Source organism: Epinephelus lanceolatus, chromosome 18 (genome assembly GCF_041903045.1).
Source record: "Epinephelus lanceolatus isolate andai-2023 chromosome 18, ASM4190304v1, whole genome shotgun sequence".
Taxonomy (NCBI): domain Eukaryota; kingdom Metazoa; phylum Chordata; class Actinopteri; order Perciformes; family Serranidae; genus Epinephelus; species Epinephelus lanceolatus.
In genome coordinates this window covers 21,791,143-21,806,495 of record NC_135751.1, presented here as the reverse complement: position 1 = coordinate 21,806,495, position 15,353 = coordinate 21,791,143, and the positions used below count along the sequence as shown (strand labels likewise).

General features: G+C 42.4%; 1 protein-coding gene across 3 annotated transcripts in view; it reads right to left on the bottom strand.

The window, feature by feature from the left end:
* The window catches only part of col5a3a (collagen, type V, alpha 3a), a 63,886-nt gene that overhangs the window by 12,841 nt on the left and 35,692 nt on the right, over nucleotides 1-15,353 (bottom strand). For all 3 annotated transcript variants that reach the window (XM_033644993.2, XM_033644994.2, XM_033644995.2), the window contains 24 exons: nucleotides 14,963-15,007; nucleotides 14,522-14,575; nucleotides 11,824-11,868; nucleotides 11,406-11,459; nucleotides 10,749-10,793; nucleotides 10,553-10,606; nucleotides 10,342-10,449; nucleotides 9,761-9,814; nucleotides 9,365-9,418; nucleotides 9,219-9,263; nucleotides 8,956-9,009; nucleotides 8,545-8,589; nucleotides 8,296-8,349; nucleotides 8,121-8,174; nucleotides 5,630-5,683; nucleotides 5,405-5,512; nucleotides 5,000-5,089; nucleotides 4,776-4,829; nucleotides 4,474-4,581; nucleotides 4,042-4,149; nucleotides 3,886-3,939; nucleotides 3,643-3,696; nucleotides 3,426-3,533; nucleotides 3,236-3,289 (listed from right to left, as the gene is read on the bottom strand). In XM_033644993.2, coding sequence (XP_033500884.2) covers nucleotides 3,236-3,289; nucleotides 3,426-3,533; nucleotides 3,643-3,696; nucleotides 3,886-3,939; nucleotides 4,042-4,149; nucleotides 4,474-4,581; nucleotides 4,776-4,829; nucleotides 5,000-5,089; nucleotides 5,405-5,512; nucleotides 5,630-5,683; nucleotides 8,121-8,174; nucleotides 8,296-8,349; nucleotides 8,545-8,589; nucleotides 8,956-9,009; nucleotides 9,219-9,263; nucleotides 9,365-9,418; nucleotides 9,761-9,814; nucleotides 10,342-10,449; nucleotides 10,553-10,606; nucleotides 10,749-10,793; nucleotides 11,406-11,459; nucleotides 11,824-11,868; nucleotides 14,522-14,575; nucleotides 14,963-15,007 — 1,557 coding nt within the window. The remainder of the gene's footprint in view (nucleotides 1-3,235; nucleotides 3,290-3,425; nucleotides 3,534-3,642; nucleotides 3,697-3,885; nucleotides 3,940-4,041; nucleotides 4,150-4,473; nucleotides 4,582-4,775; nucleotides 4,830-4,999; nucleotides 5,090-5,404; nucleotides 5,513-5,629; nucleotides 5,684-8,120; nucleotides 8,175-8,295; nucleotides 8,350-8,544; nucleotides 8,590-8,955; nucleotides 9,010-9,218; nucleotides 9,264-9,364; nucleotides 9,419-9,760; nucleotides 9,815-10,341; nucleotides 10,450-10,552; nucleotides 10,607-10,748; nucleotides 10,794-11,405; nucleotides 11,460-11,823; nucleotides 11,869-14,521; nucleotides 14,576-14,962; nucleotides 15,008-15,353) is intronic.

Sequence of the window (15,353 nt, the reverse complement as noted above, 5' to 3'; positions counted from 1 at the left end):
TCTCTCTCTTTTGTTTTGGTTCCATTCTGATGCATTCGCTCCCTAATCTGGCTGTGGAGAAGAGGGGCTATAGAGAATCTTGTTGAGCGTGTGTTCATGGTTGACAGCGTTGTGAGATGACTGTCACAAAGGAGGATGCTCATTAGACAGCCAAGGCTGAGGCTAATCTGATTAGCAGCTGTCACACCGTCTTCCTGCTCACAATCAGTGCCACGCCTCTTCCTTCCACTCCATTGCTCCACTGCATCCTCTGTGTCGCTCTCTCTCTCTTTCCTCTTTTATTCCTTTCTTCCTTTTGCATACAGGACCACCACTTCATTCTGCGGGCTTGTCTTTCTTGCACATGAAGACATGGTCTACTGTCATTCACACTCAGCCTTGAAGATCAATCGCACTTTGAAAAGGCGAGTTGAGATTGTTAAAAGCTTTATGGTTTCTTTTCAACAACATTACCGTGGATATCGTTTTTATCAGATAAAAGAAAGCTATAACCAAAGCCAACAGACATATAAGAAACAGTAGTAAAAGAGCAGCTGAATGGAGTGCATGTGTTTTTTTAACCTAAGGCTGTATTCTTTCAACACAATATGTGATATATGCCATGGTTGTATGGTTAACTAGTTTGCAGCTACTTTGGGAGTAACACAAAAGTAGTAACACAAATGTAACACGTTGCTGTAATTTCAATACTTTTGGTGGTAACGAGAAATGTAACTAAATACTTTTTCAAATCGAATAAGGCAATTACAATTACAAAACTTTAAATGTGTTTGTTACTCGTGACTTGATCATAGCAGACATATAGAGTTACGATCTACTGTCACCCCTCATGACGCCTGGACCGGGTGAGCGGTGCTCAGTCCCTCTGTCTTGTGACAGAGAGTGACAGAGGGAGTGGAAGAGAAGGTGGACTACAGCACGCAATGTTTCTGTAAGTTACTAATAACTTAACGTTACTTGGAACACTGCAGGGCCACTAGTCACCAGACCTTACAGCAGCACAATAAATGTCATAAAGCAGTCAATCAATCAGCGCTAAACTGTCATTACATTTCCCTCCTGGAGATCAGTGAAAAAAATAGGCCTATAGTGGGAAGCTGTATTCCATGTGCAAGATTTAAATTAATGTTAATGTTACAAAGAATAAACGTAAATGACTTTTAGCACTTTTATTTCATTAGGCCTGCTGCGATAAGGAATACCTGTCAAACACTTACTGAATTCTGCTGAATACTAAAAACTAACCTGTGATGCTTGATTTAAAGGCCTGTTGTGGCTACAATAAATAGGCTTATCAAACCATACTGTGTGCCTTAATAAACAAATGGAAGTAGTTACTTTACCGTGTAAATATTTACTTTTATATGCAGAAATTGGTAAAGTAATTGCTTTGTTCCCTGCTTTGACTAACACTTCAAAACCCAACACAAAGTATAAGTGTTCTTCAATTGTTAAGCGTGTCATGATTATGATATGTCTGTACCATACAAACTATAATCAATGTCTGATCCTTTACATACCTACAGCAGAATCCTCATTAATGCTCTTAGTTACACCTGTGCTTTATCTGTTATGACAAGTCTGTCTGCTTTCAAAAATGCTCATTCGTTCATGAAACCACAGATATAGTCGTTTTCCTCAGTTCCTAAACTGATGAGGCTGTTTTGATTGTAAGGTGTCAAGTGTTGTCGAGGGTTTTACAATGGAAACACAGCTCTTGGTAATCCGGGAGCAGAGTAGCTAAATCGATCTTAAATTTTGTGCAAGACTCTCAACACTAGACTGCTCTAAGTGCTAAAACCAATACTGGCTTTACTCCAAAGATCTGTTAACACCTCTTTGTACACCTGGGGTCTAAATGATACTGAAACCAATCAAGAACCAGAACAAACCAGGTCTGAGGGCAGGTAACGTTAACAAATATCGGCGGACGAAAAAGGTTGATTCAGTAGTTTGAAACACAGCAGCTGGATCAACACAACTAGCACTAACAAACAAAATAGACGACACTAATGATTAACGATTGAAGAGCTATGGTGGGTTGTGTGTGTAACAGCTGTAGTTCATAGACTGCTGAACCTTTATAGTGCTGTACTTTACAATGATCTGGCAACAGTAGGTCAGAGCTTGCTTAAAGTGTAGCCTGCTGGCTAATGGCGGCCCCCGACCATGACGTGGAATGCACTCATGTTTTAAATCATGTGCAGTCCATTTCAATACTTTCACTTTTAATAGCTCACTTTTCAGACACCACTAGGCTACTGCGTCAAACTGTGCCCCCGAACAAGCACCTGTCAGGTTGGGGATGACATGGTGACTGGTGGCACCTCACGATTGTTACATTCTGTCATCAGTGCTAGTGCTGTTAGCTAAAGTTAGCAATTTCAGTGGACAAATTTGCAACTGCACTTTCCATGTGCAGCCCTTCATTATATGCCGGCTCCCTAAATTGGCACTCAGTCTTCAAAACCTTGAGCTCCCCTGAACTATAGGTATCAAATAATGTGATTACAACTACAATATTAAACGTGTACACAGTGTGTTATGGTACACCTCTAATAGGGCAACATTTTATCACTGCTGTAGGTGCTGTTTTGTTTGTACAGTAGTGCACCCTCCTTATAATTTTGTGCGCACCATCTTATTTTTCGAAGCAAAGGGGGATGGCCTTTCTTCTTGGATGTCGTTATTACATGCAAGAATGCTTTAATCAGACGTGCACCTTGTGAAAGTATCGATAAAACACCCATGTGAGAAACACAAACAAGATTTCTGACACTAACAAGACATTTCAGTACCACCTGCCTGAAAGTCAGAGAAAACACCGAGCTGGGTAATCATCTCTGACAATCTAGTGCCCATGTCAAACAGAAATGTAAATTTACTCTATTTGCAGCATTACACCCTAAATATTCCTGGTAAATAATTCACTGTTTTTCTGCTAATGAATGCACACGTGTTTGATCTTCAAAAAGATCCATTAAACTACTTTGATACTGTGGAGAAAATGAAGAAAAGTGGACGAAGGTTGAAGGTTTTTTGGAAAGTGAAGGAAAGTGAAGTCGATATCCAATATCAGACAAGCCCAAGACAAGTCAAAGTCATGGTAATAATGAAGCAAAGTGTGAGATGTCAGTAAAGTGGTGTTGAGAACAGACTTGAGACAGACACTGGACCAGAGCGGTGGACTTGAGATGAGTGTTATATGTGCTGAGATTGCTGAACAGTAACTCACCATTGAGCCAACATGCCCGCTCTCTCCTTTCTCCCCTGATGGCCCTGGCATTCCCTGCAAATGCAGATACAGTGAGAAGTGCAGTCTCAGTTATGAAATGGAAAGAAATATGAAGTTAAATAGAAATGTGAAATAAGAGATGAGCCAATGGAGATACAGTTAGCTTGTGGAGCTGATAGTAATTCTTTACCTGCAGTCCAGAGGGACCAGTTGCCCCCTTAAAACCTCTGTGTCCTTCATCTCCTTTTGCTCCGTTCATGCCTTGCTGCCCACGTGGACCTGGCTCACCATCTGCACCCTGAAAGACACACAGACAGATCAGCACTGTTAACACAGCACAACTTAATCAAAATTATTATACAATGATGTGTTTTTATACAATGCATTCTGAGTTTTATGTAACGTACTGGCAGGCCTGGTTGGCCCACAGGCCCTTGAGTTCCAACAGGTCCTGGGGGTCCCTAGAAAAGCAGAAGGACAGTTCAATGTACATTCACAATAGGAGAGACATGATTAAAACCATCTGCTCATTCCACCAGATGATACACAGTCCAGGCAAACAGTCATTATAAGGCTGTTTGACCTCTAAATCCTTGTGATACAAGTTAATCATGAGATGTTCGGAATATTCATGTAAACGTCAAACTTACAGCTTCGCCTTTGTCTCCTTTGCTGCCCTTCTGGCCTGGTCCTCCTGTCTCTCCCTATAGGACAAATGCAGACACGTGATCACACAAATGTTACATCCAAAAAGCAAGCACTTTGCTGCAGCGCTGCAGTCCATGCTGTCTGTCCAATGTAAATACCTTATCTCCGTCGTCTCCTGGAAGCCCAGGAGTTCCCGCAGCCCCTGGCAGCCCGACAGGTCCCTGTTCCCCATCTTGCCCAGCGGGCCCCACAGGCCCCTTCTCTCCCTGGGGAACAGATGGGAAAACAGCGCACATCTAGCAAATGCTACAGTACTTATTATCCTCATATAGCAGCATGACACATTGATTAATGAATCAAACCAGGAAGAAAACTCGCATCCAAGAAAGCAGGCTTGATCACATTCATATTTTCTCCTGGCCTTTCTCTCTCTGTCTCCTTTACCTCTCTCCTGCTCTCCGTTTCATAATGACATGTTCCAAAGTGACACAGCATGTTGTTTACTATCCAATGGTGGGAGGAGATGGTACAGTATGTGTTAGTGGATATTGTTGCCTAAGAAACAAAATTAGCAGTGTTCCAAATCTTACTGGCTCGCCTTTCTCTCCCATCGGCCCAGCAGGTCCCACGCCGCCAGGTCGTCCTGGCTGGCCAATAGCACCAGCCGGCCCAGCGGGGCCCCTCTCTCCAGTTGCACCCTGGAAAAAAGTAGAGGTGAGAGTGGAGGTGAGGTGAGCATGTCACATGATTCACTCTTTGATTTAATGTGGTGGTCACCATCAGCAATCACCATGGAAACAGCCTCCTCCTTCATATGTCCTCGAATTCTATATAACATAGAAGATGGGCAGAGAGCAGAGGATGGGATAGAAATTAACCAAATGAGACTTACAATAGGTCCTGCAACACCAGGTAGGCCCTCTCCTCCTTTCAAACCAGCAGGACCCTGGGGAGACACATAAATAGCCTTCACAACCAATCCTCAGCCGCATCCATTACAAGATTTATCATCAGTGAATTACAATGTGATCTAATCGCAAAATGAACATTTCAAGAGGATCTGATGATGTCAGCTAGTGAAGGCAAGGAAGTGAAATGTAGGGTAATCTGTGTTACCGTTGCACCAGGGGTCCCTCTGCTCCCTCTGAAGCCTTGAAGCCCAGCAGGGCCACTTTTCCCCGCGGCTCCTGGTGGACCTGGGTCTCCCTGGAAACCACACATACACACGTGATTAGATATACGGCAAGTAGCCAGCAGACAGCAGGCCCTTATGCAGTCATAAATCACACCAACCAGCAAGTCACACCAAGAAGGAACATTTATCTTTTATGAGCCATAATACACTCAACACCGCAAGGTTTTCCGCTGTTATTTATTAGCAAATTAGTGGATAGGATGAGACCCAGGAGATAAGATATTCAGGCAGTGCTGAGAGAGTCCTTGGGCTTTATCTAATATAACAGTAATAAGGTGATGCTGGTAAGTGATTATGATCCTGACATTATGATGAAAACTACTCACCTTGGCGCCCTCTTTTCCAGCAGGTCCAGGTAAACCATGCTCACCGGGTGGTCCCGGTGGACCTGGATGGCCTCTGTCTCCAGTTGGCCCAGTTTCGCCAGATTTGCCCTGAAAATAGCCAAATTACACAATACATATTGCATAACAGTTATCTCAAAACATGCTATGTGAATATAGACAGCTGTTAGCAGAAGAATATCATATACCAGGGGCTGATCCTCTTACCTGTGGTCCAACAACACCTGCTGGGCCGGGGGGTCCGTTCTTGCCTTGGAAGCCCTAAAGAAAAGACAAGTGAGTCTGGTGACCCTCAAAGTTGAAACAGAGTCAGTAGGATGCACAGAGGGCAGGGGGGTTCCTAGATTTACAAAACCCAAAACCAGTGAAGTTGGCACGTTATGTAAATCGTAGATAAAAACAGAATACAATGATTTGCAAATCCTTTTCAACTTATATTCAATTGAATATACTGCAAAGACAAGATGTTTAATGTTCAAACTGAGAAACTTTATTTTTTTTTGCAAATACTCATTAACTTAGAATTTAAAGGCAGCAACACATTGCAAAAAAGTTGGCACAGGGGCCTTTTTACCACTGTGTTACATCGCCTTTCCTTTTAACGACACTCAGTAAACATTTGGGAACTGAGGAGACCAATTTTTGAAGCTTTTCAGGTGGAACTCTTTCCCATTCTTGCTTGATGTACAGCTTAAGTTGTTCAACAGTCCGGGGTCTCCGTTGTCGTATTTTACGCTTCATAATGCGCCACACATTTTCAATGGGAGACAGGTCTGGACTACAGGCAGGCCAGTCTAGTACCCGCACTCTTTTACTATGGAGCCATGCTGTTGTAACACGTGCAGAATGTGGCTTGGCATTGTCTTGCTGCACGTGTTACAACAGCATGGCTCCATAGTAAAAGAGCGCGGGTAACACGTGCAGAACGTGGCTTGGCATTGTCTTGCTGAAATAAGCAGGGGCGTCCATGAAAAAGACGTTGCTTGGATGGCAACATATGTTGCTCCAAAACCTGTATGTACCTTTCAGCATTAATGGTGCCTTCACATATGTGTAAGTTGCCCATGCCTTGGGCACTAATACACCCCCATACCATCACAGATGCTGGCTTTTGAACTTTGCGCCTATAACAGTCCGGATGGTTCTTTTCCTCTTTGGTCCGGAGGACACGACGTCCACAGTTTCCACAAACAATTTGAAATGTGGACTCGTCAGACCACAGAACACTTTTCCACTTTGCATCAGTCCATCTTAGATGAGCTCGGGCCCAGCGAAGCTGGCGGCGTTTCTGGGTGCTGTTGATGAATGGCTTTCGCTTTGCATTGTAGAGTTTTAACTTGCACTTGCAGATGTAGCGACGAACTGTAGTTACTGACAGTGGTTTTCTGAAGTGTTCCTGAGCCCATGTGGTGATGTCCTTTACACACTGATGTCGGTTTTTGATGCAGTACCGCCTGAGGGATCGAAGGTCACGGGCATTCAATGTTGGTTTTCGGCCTTGTCGCTTACGTGCAGTGATTTCTCCAGATTCTCTGAACCTTTTGACGATATTACAGACCGTAGATGATGAAATCCCTAAATTTCTTGCAATAGCTCGTTGAGGAATGTTGTTCTTAAACTGTTCGACAATCAGCTCACGCATTTGTTCACTAAGTGGTGACCCTCGCCCCATCCTTGTTTGTGAATGACTGAGCATTTCAGGGAAGCTGCTTTTATACCCAATCATGGCACCCACCTGTTCCCAATTAGCCCGTTCACCTGTGGGATGTTCCAAATAAGTGTTTGATGAGCATTCCTCAACTTTCTCTTTTTTGCCACTTGTGCCAGCTTTTTTGAAACATGTTGCAGGCATCAAATTCCAAATGAGCTAATATTTGCAAAAAATTACAAAGTTTACCTGTTCGAACATTAAGTAACTTGTCTTTGCAGTGTATTCAATTGAATATAGGTTGAAAAGGATTTGCAAATCATTGTATTCTGTTTTTATTTACGGTTTACACAACGTGCCAACTTCACTGGTTTTGGGTTTTGTATTTTTGACCTCTCAACTTGCATTGTGACATCAGTAATTCATTGCTTAAGTTATAGCTTTTGACTTACTTGCTGCGTTGACACATGTAGTAGATTATGTTGACTCTTAATTCTGTTAAGTTAATAGAGTGGTGCAGGAATGTTTTTTGCAGGCCAACCTGGAAGCTAACACGGTTCCCTTGACAAAAAGCCAATGATATTGTTCAATTGGATTTTGGATTATTGTGGTAAAAGTTTATGATATTTATACGTTTTGTTCAGCAACATCATCTTCACAAATGAACCTTACTTTTATGAGTTTTGACTCCTAAATGCTATCACCAGAAGTGATAAGCTAATGTTAGGCTATGAACGAGCTACACCACAGTCACATGACTTCAACATCACCACCACAAGAAGGCTGTAAAGCCATGTTTGGCACTGGGATGTTCTGAAGTCTCAATTAGCCACTTGTTAGCAAATGCCTTTTTAAAGACACGTAAAGGGCCAAATTTCAGAAGTGGGGTATTTACTGATGTATTTTATGTCGTACAACTAAACGTAAAGTCTTTGAAAAGACTTGGAAATGACGGAAACAGAAATGCAAAAATGCTAACTCATGTTAGGACTAGGAAGAATAATGCTAAATACTAAATATGTAGCTGTATTGAGATTGAAGGTGACTCACTGGTTCCCCTCTCTGGCCTGGGTGACCTGGTAATCCATCTTTTCCAGGTGGACCCTGAAACAGAAGCATTTTCTTACATCATTGTTATGAACGTGTGCATAAAATGTTGGCTGAGGTCAAATGAGTTACATTTAATCACAGGGCAAACACACAGACAACATCTTAGCTCACTTACATTAGGCCCTCTAGGTCCTGGTTCACCGTTTCTTCCCACTGGTCCTTGGGGGCCCTAGAAAATAATAACACAGATTGTCTGAACTCTGTCTCAAACCCCAGATTGTATTTTCTCTTTGTCCTACACTGATTTATGAGACTGTGTATCTGTGATGCCAAGATATGTTTTTCATCTCTGTCGCTATACATCCATGGTTTTATTTAGGCATTGTACTGTATGTGCAGTATTATCCGAGAGTGAAAAGATTACCTGTTCCCCAGGGGATCCTGGAGGACCATCTTGCCCAGCAGAACCCTACAAGGTGGACAAGTCAGAAAACAAATAAAAACATAGTACCAAAATATGAGCCACTCAAACATTTTTTAGTTTTCTGTCCGCCAACAAATCTTTAGCTTTCCCAAGATGGTCTTCGAGGGTGAGAGTGTAAACTCAAGCATTCCCTGCCAGACAGTCGCTTCTCACTGCACCAGATGGCCTGTCATCTAGAAGTGCACAGTAACAACCAGCTCCAACTCGGTCGGCGCATTCATCCATACTTTATGAGACAGCCAGGTGTGTGTTTATGTGACTGTAACTGTATGTGCATATGTCTTTGTTTATGTCAGTGTGTGTGTGTGTGTGTGTGTGTGTGTGTCTGTGTGTTTGTCAGTATAAGCTCACCTTTTCTCCGGGCTTTCCAGTGGGCCCGTTTGCTCCTCTTCCCCCTCGGGGTCCCTTTTGGAAAACAAACAACACTCTGATTAGCACATGCATAACTCATCTGGAGGTGGAAGATAAACGTCTGTTGATGCGAAAACACTGTGGTAAAATAACAGTGTGCCTCCCACAAGTCAGTGGTAAACTGATGGCATCTAATTACAGCAAAACTTTATACATTGAGAAAAGCATGGTGGTATAGGCATGGCAACTTAAGCTGTACTCACATTGGAACCTCTTTGGCCTCCAGGCCCTGGCTGACCAGCTGGACCCTGCAATGTAGAGGTCAACAATTATTTATCAGCTCCCATGCAGAGAAGTTTACATATTCTGCAGCAGTCAGAATGTAATAAAATGTCACCGCAGTCCTCACCCTTCGTCCTTTCTCCCCTGGGACCCCAGCCACACCAGGGAAGCCGAGTGATCCCTGGAGACACACGTAGAGGTTAATCAGCCTCAGCCTTCCATTCATCACACATCACCCCCGATGCCTCATTAACGTATAATTAACTACTGTATCAAATTAAAGCAAATCTAATCCATGAGCCCAACACAGTCTTAAATACACCATTCATCAACATGTAATGAATTGATGTCACTAATGAACTATTAATAAAATAGCCTTTTTTAATAAGCCATTTATCATTCTTTATTTTTAATCAGACAGGAAACAGTCCAGCCAAAGACGAACATCTTGCTGCTTAAAGCTCTGATAAAGGAACCAGAGGACACATTAGCTGATCATAATAGCTCATCAATGCTAAATCACCTTAGGACCTTGTCTTCCTGGGTATCCGGGCAATCCAGGCACACCAAGTTTACCCTGCAGAAACCGGCGAAATAATAGGGGAGGAAGAAAAAAACAGAGGAAAAGTGCATGAGAACCACTTAAATTAAGATTTTTATGACACACTGCTGACTATGCATGCACCTATACAGCAGGGTATCTTTGAAATTAATGCACATAGTGTTGACAGAAAGATTAAATGCTTAAAACACGCACACTGTTTCAGTGGCAGCTTTGCCTTAGGAATGGGCTGTAACCAGTTGTAATAAATGCGAGGGCATTAAAATCCATATGTTAAGTATTTCAGTGATTTTCAGACACTCATTTTATAAGAAAGCTTTGTCGCAGCAGAGCTAAAGAAATGAAACTGTACCACTTAACATTATAATGGCAGCACAATGCAGGATAAGATAAGAGTTTTCTCATCATTTGGCAGCCTATCCTCCTCATTCGTGTCCTACCCTTGTCTTGTAATGTAAATGAAAACTTTAAAAAAAAAAAATATATATATATATATATATATATATATATATATATATATATATATATATATATATATGTACCTTCTCTCCAGCTATTCCAAGAGGTCCTGTATCTCCCATGAGTCCCACTTGGCCCTTTGGCCCCTCTGGTCCATCCTCTCCACGGGTACCTGGAGCTCCGTTATCACCCTAAAGTCACGAATGATGGTAGAAAGGAAGTGACAATTTGCTCTCTAATAGAGAATAACTGGAGAAACTGTTACTGAGGCTTGTGGTTTGTGGAAGCTCTCACCCTGTCTCCCTTGATGCCCATTTCACCTTTGAATCCGGGGAAGCCGTCTTCTCCCTGTGATGCATTGAGAAGAGCTGTTGTCAAGTGAAAGTCCTTGATGATAAATGGCGTCATTACGTTGTAATTCGTCAAGTGTCCTCCCAGTCACATTCCACAGTTGGACAACAAATGAAGACTCACTGTTTGTTTCACTCACCTTCTCTCCTTTGCTCCCCTTTAGACCTCTAACTCCATCCGCTCCCTGTGAAAAAGAGGGGATTCAACAATGTAACATCACTCAAAAGTCTACTCTCAAGAAAATGTCTCTGGACGTCACACAGAAAAATCACTGGTTGCCTACACTTCCAGAAATGCCCCATCTCAAAACACTGAAATGATTTATAAGTGTGTATTGATTTTCTCTTGACCTAACATCGCTCTGTTATTGACTCATTTTTGACCTTACATTCATTTTATACAGATGATTGCCAACAAGGTCAGGCTTCCCCTACAGGATGTTGAGCCAGACTAGCAGATAAAATACTATACATTTGATGGTGACAAAAACAAAGCAGAATCCTTTGTCATGATTTCACTTTTATTCTTCAATTTCAAAAGCAGTCAAAATGGACTGCTCCACAGCCTACGCACACAGCGCTGCTCTATCTGACTCTCCCATCCGTCAAACATTCCTCACTCTGTTGTTAGCAGTCCCCTTGAGAACTGAGGTGCTTTCCCTCCACCTGTCAGCTGTCAGTCATAGACTCAAACAGCTTGTCCATCACAGGTAGACATACTAGCTGAATGAAATGTGCGAGGGAATAAACATCTCAATGGACATTACACCTGAGATCATGATGCATTTCTGTCTCACCTTGACTCCACGGGTCCCTGGGTACCCAACAGGCCCCTGAGCGCCTGGTAAACCCTACATAAAAAAAAAAAAAGAAACAGTCTTTAGTCTTCGCAGGCAGCAGGCAGGAAATCTGTATTTCCCTGACCGGATATAAACAAGCATTGCACTCATTCCCCGCATCCTTAATCGCCAATAAGTGTTTTCAAACAAAAAAGATGATGCTGATGAGAGCGTGCTGCTGACTCTAATGAGCTGCTGCTCTTGCACAATAAAGATGATGACACTGTAGCAACACAATGATTACAATGATAGGAGTGAGCATTATTATAACCTAATGTGAGTGAGTGCACAGTTACAGATTGCAAGAAACAACATGCACTTTTAATATCTTGCTATGACACTGCAGTAGACAAGCCTCAGATATGCAGTTACCCACTTGGATGCCTTTCTCTCCCGCGGGGCCCTCTCTTCCTGGGTGACCCTGGAACAGAAAAAAAAATACAGGAATTAGATTGACTTAGCGCCGCTGCAAATACATCATTATTGTATTACTCCTTGATGGAAATTTCCAAATGCAACCAACCAGAGAAAAAGAGGAAACGCCAGCAGCAGTGAGAGTGAAGCCCCATAAAAATATCATTGTGTGTCACAAAGCTTTGCAGAACAATACAAGGAGCATTAAGTGAAACTCATTCAAATGTGTCTGACTGCAATCTCAAATTAATTCTTGGAGATGAGAAAAGCCTCACCGTTAAGGCCTTTACACTCTGTGTGTGTGTGTGTCTGTGTGTCTGTGTTTTTTTTTTTCATGCATTTAATTCACACATCAACAGATTTTTAACTTTCACACAGAATTTGAAAATTACATGGCAAAAAAGTGGTGTCATTTTTCTTCACACATTTTTTGTGTGCAACAGATGTCATGTCACAACGTAACAACAATAAGGAACCCATTGCAACTGTTGCAAATTTGCATTGTGGCCAGTATGAATTGTTTTGATGTGGGTGATTCTCATTTTTGTGTCATTTATTCTTCTCGCCACCCCCAGTGTGTATAGGCTTTAGAGGATTTTAATTCTTTGCTATATGTCATGCCACAGAAAAGTGTAGGTTGGCAAATTTTATCCTCTTGGCTATTTTAGATTAATATGAGTAGACATAAACATGTGGATATATACACAACTTATTTGGCTGTATTTTGTTGGTATAGCATGATGTGAGCTTTTATTTTGAAATGTATGTAATAGAGGTGCAGCTTTCTACAGAGCAGTGGTTCCCAACTGGTGGGTTGCGGTCCAAAAGTGGGTCATGAGTCCATTCTGAATGGACCGCCAGTGACTTGCGAACGAGTTTGTATAAAGTGCATTTTAAAAAAAATTGGCGTCGTGCTTTTATTTTTGAAGCGTCGTTTCCTGCTGTAGAGTGACTAACATACAGCTACGTGACAGAGACAGCATAGCCTGGTTCCAGACCATAGACCCTGCCCACTCAACTGAGTAGGCTTGCATCTCTGGTCTGGCATACTTCAATGAATTTGCGATTTATCTCGTCCAAACGCTGGACGGACCAATGAACGCCGGGGGTCTAGCGATTAGCCAATCAGCATCACGCTGATGTCAAGCTGTACGCCAGTGGGTAACTGGTGAGGATTGCAACAATGGCGACCGCTACAGCTCCTACAGACCACATTAACGATGCTATCGAGGTATTTCGCCACTACTCGCGTTAATGGAGGACCAAATTAAGGAAGCTGCTAAACTGGATTTAACGGCGATGCAGCTGGGCGTGCACGACGATGGAGACATTTTAAACGGGCAATGCTTGCTTGTTTTCGGCACCCCCGAGGCATGGATACTAATGACGTCAGATTCTGGGTGAGTCGTTGATCTCTACTGATTGGTTAGGGAAAAATCAAATTCCCTCCCCCTTGTAAATCGCCTTCAATGGAAGCCATGTCAGACTGAAGGTTCTGGGAGCTTCAGTCTGACACTAGGCTAGATTTGTCCAAGGGCAAGAATTAAAAAAACAAAAACAAAAAAGTACTTAGTTAGTTAGTACTTAATTAGTTTAACTAATTAATAATTGTTTATAGGCTACTACTTAACAATATAATATAATACAATTGCTTGAATAAGAACTTAAAAGTAATTCAAACAAAATGTTAAATAAGAGCATGTGGGAAGAAAAATAAAACAAACTGTTAGATGAGAGCAATGAGTGTGTCCCCATTCTTCCATGGGACAGAACTTGACAAGACACAAAAACAGAAATTGATTTCAGCTTAATTTATCCAATCTGTACGGAGCAACCAGCAAAAATATGGTACCAGCCGTATCCGACTTGCATTCTGCCAGTTTTATGCATTATAGTAGCACAACTGTCAGGACTAAGAACAGAGACAAGGACGGAGACTGAGCTCTGCAGCATGTGTGTGTGTGAGCGAGAGAGAGGGAAAGAGCAAAAGGGGGGGGGGGGGGGGAGAAGGTGGAAGGTGGACTATTGCACGCAATATTTCTGTAAGTAACTAATAATTCATAACCCATGACATTTTCTAGTTATCTTACCTAAACCATTATAATGTCTTAAGAACTCATGGGTCAAACACCGGATTTGGGATTGGTAATCATTCCTTATGAGATTATTTCCATCCCAATTGTTTTTGGGGTTGCTTCAATATTAGACGAAAAGAAATGCTAGATATCAGATATCGGGGCCAGATGATAAGTTCAAGTTGGGCAAAATGTGGCCCACAGGCCACCAGTTCCATCGTTGCTATAGAGACCAGTCCTCTGGGTCTAGTCCTCTTTCGTTCATTATGTGGTGTATGTAGATTTTTGCTCATTATAAGTTACGTATGTTTTTACCCATTCTGTAAAAAAACAGAGAAACAACCTGTGCCAAAATGTGTCACAGACTCTACTAGTGAATCAGTTGATGTTGTGGAGCTGTCATTCAGTTGTCTTGTCACTTGAGCACCGAGCTGACTGATGCAGCAGTGGTGGCAGCAGTAGGCTCTCTATTTATATGTACACAGATACTGGATGTGCAGAGGTTTGCATGGATATGTGCATGTTTATATGTTTGTGCAAATATAATACATGCACATGTGTAATTGTGTGCGTGTGTGTACTCACGGGTGGGCCATCAATGCCTGGTAGCCCCTGCATGCCTTGTTTCCCCTGGGGACCCTGTATAGGACAGAGAAAGCTATGAATACTGAGGTGATCTTCATATATGACATAGTACTTTAACTTATACCTAAGAGACGCCATTTTCCCACTTTTTTGCTCCTCTACCAAACATATAGTATTTATGACTAAGTCCACTTTTTATTTCTTTTTTCAGTCAGCGTAGCCTCATGATGTGCAGTGGCCAAGGCTGTCCCTAGTGTCTGTTTTGCCTGTGTGTGTTTCTTCTATATTGATTTCCTGTCTAGCCGTGTCTCGTCTGAACGGGAGCCAGAAGTGGTTGTGTCGCACTCAGCAGCTCAACCGGCCTCCCCTGGGTATCTGATGACAGGGGTCACAAGGTCACAAGCTTTAATTCTAAAATTAAGTGAGAGACATGCTACATACCTTCTCTCCTGGCAATCCAATGGCACCCTGAGGACCGGGCAAGCCCTGGACCAGAACAAAGCATCAATCAGGTTAAGTGTCACAAGACTAGGAGAAGGCTGGGAGTTGAGGTTTTGCTCTAGTCTGTGTGTAAGCGTGCATCTGGTATGTGTGTACAGGAGTCACGAACAGCGCGTGGATGCCCTTTGTGTGGGCTGGGTGGCTGGATGGATTGTTGACATGCTTCAGAGCTGAAAACATGATTAAATCTTCTTAAAATGATTGTAACGTCTCTGACGGCATTTTTAAATCACATTTTGTTGCCGTGTGGGTGGAAACCTCGTATCTCCAAAAACATTCTTTTGATAAGATAATAAGAACAGCCTTGTATCCTGAATACATTTTAGTGTCA